We start from the raw sequence: 10,423 nt of genomic DNA on the forward strand, positions 1-10,423 counted from the left end.
TTTTTTTTTTTTTTTTTGTCCACTGCAGTGCGTAATGGTCCTGAAAGTGGCAGCAAGGTTTTGGTTGAGCTCCCACGATCTCAATGCAAGGATCTCCCCAAAAGCGACGTGTTGCAAGATGGCAAATGGAATCATCTCCGTGGGCCGTTCAAGGAAGTCCAGTGGAACAAAATGGAAGGGCGCAACTTTGTATATAAAATGGAGCTCCTCATGGCAGCCCTAACCCCCTGCTATTAGTCCAGCATTGCACTGAGGAGGACTTTGACTTCCTCTAGTAATAGTAAGCTGTTACAAGTGCAGCAAAGAGACACTGATCCTGGACAGTACTACACAAAGTGTTCAGGCTTGCAAGTCTGTACAGACACATCTATCACAATGTCTAAGGCACAAACGTTCTTGCTATGTGAACTGTAATTTTTTTTTTTAAATAAAACTTTCAGTTAAAATAGAAAACACCATTTTTTCCTAGGTGTTTTGTTCTTCGTGTTCTTACATCAGAGTACAGTTTTATCAACTGCAGATTCCTAAAAATCCAGCTTTGGGACTACATGCAGGAACTGAGAGAACCTCTGAGTATTCATGGGATTACATTTCTGAAGCACTTGCCCTAAATGAACAATGAGAATAGCAGTACAGCTGTCTAGGAATATTTTTACTGTGCTTCAGATGGAGTTGGCTTTGACAGACTTCCTTTATAAAATTAAATTCAGCAGGCAGTTTATTGCTTCAAGGAAGACAGCTCTTCAAGTGTGATTGAATGATATTTGCAATTATCTTGGAAGACCTCCTGAAGGCAAATTGTTTACCTAAAGCATGTAAGGGAGCAGGCCTGATATTCATGCATGTCAGGTGGCTTGGAACTATAGCAGCTAGTGGATCTGTTTGGATGCAGATGGGACCAGGAGGGAGACTGAGAGCCCACACTGAATGACTAAAGCTACCAAAAATTCATGATTCAGGCCATCCTTCTGCAGCAAGTCCCTGACTTGAACCGTGTCCTTGTGTGCACCTGTGTGTGCCCTGTAGTTCTCTTTTCCTCTTATGTCCTTTCCATTTATGTCTTGAGAAGCAATTTGTCCACACCAAAGGCCTAGAAGTGAATTTGGAAATGCATGCAGACAGTTCTCCTCTGCAATATAAAGTTTCATTTCTTCCTGGGAGAAATTGTACAATCTTTGCTTTCTCCTTTGTCTGAGGAAGGGCACGAGCCCAAAAGTTTACAAATAAAGACATTTTTTGCAACTATCTAGTTGGTCTAATAAAAGATACCATCTCTACCCCAAGAGTTCTGACTGCTTTTGCCTTTAGATCAACATGGATACAACCTATATCCCTGCAGACAATAATGCTCTTTAATGCGTATTTGGTGGCAAGTCTACCTCTAGTAAGCATGAATTAGGTTAGTGGGGAGCAAACCTCTTTTGGCAGGTGGGCTGCAAATTAGTTAAGCATCTTCTCAAGCTGCCATTCTGATCCCTTTCCCTTACCTGATCTGCCATTCTGCTTTCTGCTCTCTGACCAAGCTGCTGCTGCTCTTTCCTTCCTGTCCTGTATTCCCTACCTGATCTGATGTTCTGGGTTTCTGCTCCCTGCTCTATCTGCTGCTGTTCTGCCTCTTTCCCCACCCCGTTATTCTGCATGCCACACACAGGCTGCCCATGCTGCTTGTGGTACCTGTCTGCAGGTTGGCCACTACCGTTGCATAGACCTACTTCAGTTCAAGTCAACGGGCCCCTTGTTATCTTTGCTTTTTTCCTGCTCTATTTTTATGTAGCATCTGAATGAGGTTCAAGCCAAGGGTTTTCTTATCTGCCTCTGAGCCTGGATTGAGAAGGTCCCTGTTGTAAATGAATTCATGCACAAACCTTACGTGTAAATCCTCATTAAGCTGGAGCAGAGCTGTCCTGATGTACCCCTCTCATAAGTAAACTGAGCTGATGACATTCTCGTCCCTTCTGCATTGATGTTTCCCAGGCCAAATGCAATGGTTGCATAAACACCTTCTTTAGCACAAGGTGTTTTATGTTCCAGGAAAGCTGAACAAGGAGGAATTGGAGAGAGTTTTAAGATCATCCATAGGGCAGGGTGCAAAACTGTCTCCTACTTGAGGGTGAATTGCTAGTGATCTGTTTTAGGTTATGTCGCTATGTAAGTTTTAGACTCGTGCATACTGGACAGCCTTGGTGTACAGCTGGTAGCCTGCAAGTGGTTACATGCAGCCCCCTGTCACCTTGGTCTTGGGGCTCCTTGTCCTTCCCCTGGCTTCTGCCTGGCTCAACCCCATGAGCCTAGGCAGTGCAGTGTAGGCTGCAGTGCTGGTAAGCTGGCATCCCAAACCACTGTGATGCAGTGCCATGGGGGGGGGCCCACAGGGAACTCCTGGTGAGGTGCCAGGCTGTGTGGTGGGCAGAGTGGGGGAGCACCCAGCCTTGTGCAGGATGGAGGAGTTCCTGCCCTCATGTACTGCAATAGTAGGGGGAGAGCTGCCCATGTGTGTGAAGCACAGCTTGTGGGGGAGGCAGAGGGGGAATCTGTGGCCCCTACTAATATGACCCCTGCTGGTGCAGCTCCCCAGCTGCTTGGAAGTTAGATAGGCCTGACTGTACACTGAGGTAAATGGGTCCCTATCTGATTGTGCAGTAACCATGAAGGTCACCAGGAGAACATAGTAACCGATAGCTGTAGCAATTATCTATTGGGCAATTCATTCTGGGACATGGTCTGATGTGCCTGGCCTAGACAGTTATTGTAATTGCAATGATAATTACCATCAGGGACCATAAAGTTATTGCTACATGTTGAAGCTGTACTTTCTATACAACTGATCTGTGAGATTTGAAAGCGACTCCTGTCACCTGCCTGTGGAGGGGTGTATTTTCACATGCCCTGTGGAGTAAATGGGGCGGGGGTGGGGAATGTCTATTGACAACAGTTTATGGGGCTTTTACTGCATGATGGGTAAATGATATGCAGGATTTAATATGCTTTATAATGAGTAGTTATTGTCCAATTCCAGTTAGAGGAAGGATGATGACAAATGGAGAAACAGAGACAAAGGGCTTAGCGGTCTGTTGGAGACATGAGTCCTCCTAGCCCCCAGGCCTGTACTCATACTGCTGTCATATTTGTCCTGCACATGAGAATGTAAAGTACAAGTAGTAGAGCTTACACTGTGCAGCAAACTGAAAAGATGGGACTTGCTTTGGCATTTAAACTGGCATTGGGACTATCGCTACTTCAGACATGTAGCAGGTTTCCCCTCCCCTTATGTCACAGATTGAGGTCATAGTGCAGCTGTGAAGTTGCTAGGTTTTGTCACTTTCTGCATTTTCCTAAAGAAAGCAAATGCATGTGGCATGTTGCTTCATTTGCAAGTGGTGCAGAAAGGCTTTGCATGGGTGATGCTGGCCAAGGATTAGGCCCTTAAAGAGCCTGACTTTCAAAAATGCTGAGCACTTCCCAGCTCCCACTGGAAATTCCTAGGGGCTCAGTACTCAAGACATTTTAGACATTCAAATTTGCCAAGTTGGAGCAGTCTTCACCTTCTATAGGCAAACATTATAACAACAATACATTCCAAACATTTAGTGCACTTGAAGTCAGAAGAACATACTGTTATCCTAGGTCAGGGGTTGACAATGTTTCCTGGTAGCAAGCTGGAAGACTTGCTACCAGGAAACATTAGGTAGCAAGCAGGTCTGAGATTTACTTGCTGCCTGGCAGGGGCACAGCCTGGGCAAAGCCACGGCTCCACAGGCCAGATCTAAAGGCTCTGCAGATTGTGGGGACCCTTGTCCCAGACTGTTTGGAAATAGTTGTATTAAATCTTCCAGTTACTGTGCAGAGACAGCTGTGTTAGTACATCACTTTTTCCAGTTGCTGGTCCGCAGTCCTCAGTTATTAACTATAAATACTTTAATCCTTGTGCCAGTAACTTGTGAGCATTAACTCCAGATGGTTTAGCTCTGCATTTCTTACACCTAGCAGCAGTAGTACATTTTGAAAAATATTTGATTTATTTTGCATAGGAAATGTATTTTTTACTTTGTCAGGTTAAATTTGAGATGAAATGGGACTCTTACAGAACAGTAAAAGCAATACCATTGCAATAATGCCTAGTGCATGTAGTCATTAAATATGCTTGTATCATTCGAGACCTGACCATAGCAGTACTCCAATGCATTAAAAAAATGAAAGTGAACTTAGCTGGCACCTGTATGTGAAATTGAATAGTCAAGGGTTAGAGGCCCTAAATCAATGTTTCAGTAAGCAAGCAGAGCAAGGGAGACAAAATAACCAATATAAAATGGAGATGGTTTGTTTTGTTGTTAATGCATTTTTAAAAGTCTGATAATTTTTTAAATTGTGCTCTTTAAATACTACGCTAAAATTGTCAAGAGGAAGTAAATCCAAGATAGTGATGCCAAATGACATCTTTACTGCATCACTATGGACTTGTACCATTGCTAATTATTAACTTTCATCGTGTAATGGTCAACAGAAAAAATGCTGATAGGAAGATGCACATTCCCTGTATAATTATGCCAACTTTCTTTCTTTCTTCTGTGCGCCAACTATAAGATCCTGGCGAAGACGCTGGCGAACTGTCTCCGCACCATCATAGCCTCTGTCATCAGGCTGGAGCAGAGCTACTGTGTCTCAGGCAGGACCATCCAGGACAACCTGTTTCTGCTGCATGACCTGCTTGCGGCAGCGGAGCTTTTTGGCCTGGACGTCGGCTTGGTCTCCCTGGACCAGGAGAAGGCCTTTGATTGCGTCAACCACCGGTGCCTGCTCGGTACCCTTGAGGCTTTTGGCTTCGGGCCTCTTTTCATCACAGTCCTCCGGGTCCCGTACCACGACGCCTCCAGCCTGCTCAAGGTGAACGGCGTGCTGTGCTCCCTGTTCCCAGTGTGTCGCGGCACACTCCAGGACTGCCTGCTCTTGGGCATGCTGTACGCACTGGCCATCGAATCACTGCTGCACGCTCTGCGACATCGCTTGACCAGCTTAGCCCTGCCACCAGCACCAGGCCCGATCACCGGCCCCCCGATCCGGCTGACGGTGTACGTGGACGATGCGATAGTCTTCCTGGGCAGCTAGGAGGATGTGCAGGTCCTGGTGGACTGCCAACGCCCCTACGAGCTCGCTGCATCGGCCCGCATCAACTGGGGCAAAAGCAACATGCTCATGCTCGGGACGTGGACCGTCAGGCCACCTCTGGACCTGCCGGGGGGCCTCGCCTGGCCCTGGGAGGGCCTCAAAGCCCTGGGAGTGTTCCTGGGGCCACCGGCCTTTGCAGCCCGAAACTGGGAGGGCCTGGAGGAGGAAATGGAGACCCGCCTGCAGTGCTGGCGCTGGCACTTCCCTGCCCTCTCCTACCGCGGCCGGGTCCTCATCACCAACAACGTGGTGGCAGTGACCCTGTGGCACCACTGCGCCACGCTTGACCCTCCGTCGGAGCTCCTCAAGAAACTGCAGCAGCTCCTAGTGGACTTCCTCTGGGACGGACGCCACTCGCTCCCATGAGCCGCCCTTTACCTGCCCACTGCCGAGGGGGGCCAGGGCCTGATTGACCTGGCCAGCAGGGTGGCTGCCTACTGCCTGCAAGTCCTCCAGCAGCTCCTGTATGCCGAGGGCCACCTCCCGTGGTGGCAGCTGGCGTGCTGGTTCCTGCACCGAGTGGGGGGCCTTGGCTTTGCCCGGGAGCTCTTTCTGCTGGACCTCACCTTCCTGAATGGGGCGGTCCTACCCCCGTTCTACTGCAGCATGGTGCGGGCCTGGCGGGCTGCCTTCCATCTCTGCCCCCAGGCCAGGTGCCTGCATTTCCCACAGCTGCTTCAGGAGCCCCTGGTCCACAACCCGGCCCTGCAGCATGTCGTGCCGAGTCTGGCCTCCGCCACCTTGTGGCTGCTCTCATCGAGGTACACACCACCTGCCTGGGGCACCTCCTGGACCCTGCTCACTCGGGCTGGCTGTCACCCGAAGCCCTGGCTGCCCGGATGGCATTGCACTCCGTCCACACCGCAGGCCGGTTTCTGCACACCGTTAGGGCCGCCCTCCCGACAGAAGCAACAACCACCCTGGAAGACTACCTCCAGGCTCACCAGGCCCTCCCCACTGCATACGCCACAGGTGACGCCTTCCCACCGCTGCCAGTCAGCCCAGCGGTGTCCAGTGAGCTGGCTGACCGGCCCAACACAGTGCTTAGGCTCCCTGTGCCCCCCAGCAGCAATATGGGCTGCCCCTTTGGCACGCTGCCTCAGAAGGGACTCTATGCATGAGTGATGCGCACCTGGCACGCCCAGGTGCTGGCTGGCTGCCCCGACACCGCATGGCGTGGTCCGGGACCCCAGCGTGGTGCACGCTCCACAAGGCGCCCACCGCCAAGAAGACCGGTGGCCTCCAGCGGAGACTGGCGCATGGCATCCTGGTCACTGGGACCTTTGTGCGCCACCTAGACCCGGTGGCCTCGGCGGCCTGCCCCTTCTGCCCAGGGGTGCTGGAAGAAGACATTTTCCATGCCTTCCTTGACTGCAGCTGCTCTTTGCCGCCCTCAGGGCGCTGCTTTGGGCACTGGGCTGGGACTTCTCAGCAGAAACCTACATCCACTCCTTCCCGTACCAGGCGGCTGAGCGGGCCGCAGTCAGCCTGGCCAACTTCCTGGTGGGCCAGGCCAAGATGGCCACCCTGAAGAGCTGGCGAAACCAAATCACCGGGATCAAGATGCACGACGCCCTGCAGCTGTTCCGCCTGCTGGTGCGGGCCCGCCGCTCTCTTGAATTGGAGCATGCAGTCCTCCGGCAGATGGTGTCCACCTTTGAGGAACACTGGGCCATCGACGGAGCACTGTGCCGAGTCGAGGCGGGACACGTGCGCCTCGCCCTGTGACACCACCAGCTCCTCAAGGTGTAGAGGCACACCCAGCAAGATGAGACCTTGGGCTTTGTCCAGACGGGCCGACCCCTGATGTCCTGAGGCCCCCCTGTGTGTCTCCACTGGCAAGATATGTATATATGTAAATACTTCTTTTGTTCTTTGTGTTTTTTTGTTTTTCTTTGTCTAAAGTGTGCGGACAGGCCTTGCAGGCTGTGTGCCCAGGCCTTGTCCTCGAGGCCCAGGTCCTTGGACCGAACTGTACATAATTTCTACTGCCCACCTTTTGTCACCCTTCCCGGAATAAATGTCTCTTAAAAGTCAAAGTCTTTCTTTCTTTCTTTCTTTCTTTCTTTCTTTCTTTCTTGTCTACTTATGTCTAGTATACACACTGTGTGTACTTGCTGTGCCTTAGTGATGGGTTTAACATGTAAAGCTTAAATCTCTTGAAGAATGACAAAAAATAGCCATCAAAAATGTATGCAGAGCAAAGCCTGTGAGCTGAGCTGAGTTCCTTTTTGTCATCAATACTGCACTGTCATGGTCCTTCCTGAAGCACTTAGAGTATGTTATAAAGATATACAAGCATAATAAAACAGCCCAAACTTCAGTCCTTTTATATACCCATTAACTTTTCGTCATTATTTTTCAGTCTATAATCAATTTTCTTCAAGAAAGGAAGAACTTAACTAAGATGCTCCTTTTCTGGGGTGTAACTACAGAGCTATGATATGCCACATCTCTGAATACTCAGCACATCAGTGTGATCTACTGTTGCAGATATCAGGGATGTAATGTACATACTTAATGCAGTATCATCAGCAAGGTGGTGAAAACTAGGACTAAAAAGAACCTCAGCAAGTCAGTTAGTCCACTGCCCTACTTAAGGCAGGATCATTGTTAGCTAAACCATTGGGAGCCAACTGGTTTTGGCAGGCATAGCCCCACACCCTCCCTGGGGCCACTCCAATCCCCTTTCCCTACCCTGTCTGCTGCTCTGCTTTCTGCCACTATGCCACCTGTCCCCTTCCCAATCTGCTGCATGCCACACCCACAAGCTGTGCGCCCCATTTAGGGGACACGTGCAGGTTGGCCACTGCTGAGCTAAGTTGTCCCAGCCAAGTGTTTGTCTAACTCATTTGTAAAAATTTCCAAGGATGGAGATTACACTATGAAAAACTTGTTTCAGTACTTTAACCATACCCTCATAGCAAGAGTCTCCAACCTAAATTGCGCTTGCTACAATTTAAGACCACTGTTCCTTGCCCACTCTCTTGCAGCCATGCAGAACAGACCATCACTAATCTCTTATACAACCACCCTTCAGGCATTTGAAGACAGTTATCAGATCCTCACCCTCCCCATCCAGTCTCCTCTTTTCCATGCTAACCTCAGTGCTTCCAACCTTTCCTCATAAATCACACTTCTGAGACCCTATAATTTCTGTTGCTCTCTGCTGGGCTCTTTCTAATCAGAACTAGACACAATATTCCAGCAAAGGCCTCACCAGTGCTGAATACAGTGGAAGACTCACTTTTGTTATACATCCCAGCGTGTGCTACTGGAACAGCTGAAACAATAACAGCCCACCCTTGACTCTTCAACACTATGACTCCCAGGCTGTTTTCTGAAGTACCGCTGCCCAACCAGTTCCCAAGTTTTTGTGCTTCTGATTGTTGCATTCTACGGGCAGGACTTTGCAGTTGTCTTTATTGGATTTCATCTAATGTGGGACTATTCCTTTAATTTATCAAGGTTATTTAGGGTTCTAGTCTTGTCCTCCAAAGTATCCTCTACTCCACCTATTTTGGTGTCATCTGCTAATATATCAAGTGTGCACTCAATCCCATCTGCCAGATCAGCAACCTCCAGATACCCCAGTGAAAGTTAGCTGCCTCTGTTAACCTGAAGTGAGGCAGAAGGCAGAGCAGGATGCTACCTTAGATGCTTCTGAGGGGAATGAGCTTTAGCAGGTAACAACCTACTTCATCAGGTGCGAATGTAGTCCTCTCAAGTGCAGCTATGAATGCAGGTGCAGAGAGCAGGGGTTCGAAAGAGAAGGATATTTAAATACAAAGGATAAGGGAGCAGGGGAACTGCTGAGAGGTGTAGGTGGATTGAACAGGTCAATAGGGATAAATAAGGCAGTTAATGAAGAACATAGGGCTTAAAAACGGAGCTGCTCTTGAGCCCATGCTTAACACAATGCAGTCTGAATGATTTCTTGATCTGTAATGTCAGCCGCCCTCCCCCGGTCCCCTCCTCCCCAGTGCCACTTGCCACATCCTCCCAGTTAAATGGAGCTACTACTGTTCTTTGAACACAGGGATCCAAGCAGTGATTTCCACCCCCTTGTTCACACACTGGTGAACAAGGGGTAGGCTCTGCAGCAGTTAGCTGTCTGCAGCTCCCCAAAATGCAGCAGAACGGTAAGAGAGGCTCCTGTCTCTCCCTGTCTACCATAGACCGGAGCTTAAGTGCCTGTCTTTACTTCCTCTGTATACCAGGCCCTTGGCACCTCAGTTCCCCACTGGGGTATTATAATAACACCCTTCTGTGTCACCTGGGCATTTTGAGAATAAATACATTAAAGTCCATGAGGTAAGTTGACTTGGATAGGATTTAGGAATCTCACTCTTTGAAGAACTGAGCCTTGGATAGTCTGTCTAAGACATCAGCCTCACTTAAAAATAAAGTGAAGCTGGAGTGACCTCTCCAGGACACAAAAGCCTGGACAGTGGATATGAAGACACAGCCATTTTGCATGTTTCCACACACTTGGTGAGACAGCCTTGGATAATGCAGTAAGAAACACTATTCGGTCGACCCGTTGAAACACAAGGTGAAACAGAACAGTGCCATTTCACGCAGCCCTACAGTTAGCTCTCCTAGCATTTTCTTACAACATACAGAAGTGAAGGCAGGCACGGTTCTTTGGGTAAATAATATATGATATCTTTTTATTAGACCAACTAAATAGCTGGAAAAAAAGTTCTTTGCAAATTTCTGGGCACAAACACCCTTCCTTAGGCATTGGGAGACTCTGTTGCTGTTCTGTGTTCTCAGAGGTGGAGAAGAAAGTAAGGTAAAGGAGAAGTCTCTGTAATGCAAATGTGTGGAAATTTGGAAGACAAAGGGTAGAGACACGAGGGGAGGGAGGGAGGGGAATGTGTGAAGCAATGCAAGTAGTGAAGGTGTTTTCTCTTGCTGAAAATTATTTCAAAGCCGTAATCTTAACTTTAAAAGTAATGAACTCTTCCTTCTGAGGCAGACTCAATCATTCCATGGCCTGTGTCTCAGAAATACTTAGGGCTCAGTGCTTTTAAGCACCAGGTAATTTTTTCCACCCCACCAGCAACCTGGTATTTTATCTACCAATAATTGTTCCTGTCCTTGTCTACTGACTGGCATCACTTTCTCTACCTCTGCATCGTTCCTTGCTTACCACCCTTCCATAAGAATATAAGGTCTGTGTTTAGCTTCTTGGAACAATGTAAACAACCATAAAGACATTGAATGATGGCACTCGATGTCTCAGCCACTTTTA

At 48.6% G+C, this 10,423-nt stretch overlaps 1 protein-coding gene across 1 annotated transcript in view; it reads left to right on the forward strand.

Moving 5' to 3' along the window:
• Positions 1-1,277, forward strand: part of MED17 (mediator complex subunit 17) — a 48,292-nt gene extending 47,015 nt beyond the window's left edge. Inside the window, exon 12 of the mRNA XM_019524834.1 lies at positions 29-1,277. Coding sequence (XP_019380379.1) covers positions 29-237 — 209 coding nt within the window. The 3' untranslated portion in view covers positions 238-1,277. The remainder of the gene's footprint in view (positions 1-28) is intronic.
• Positions 1,278-10,423: the final 9,146 nt, after the last annotated feature.

Source organism: Gavialis gangeticus, unplaced genomic scaffold (genome assembly GCF_001723915.1).
Source record: "Gavialis gangeticus isolate Ggan-Ray unplaced genomic scaffold, GavGan_comp1, whole genome shotgun sequence".
Taxonomy (NCBI): domain Eukaryota; kingdom Metazoa; phylum Chordata; order Crocodylia; family Gavialidae; genus Gavialis; species Gavialis gangeticus.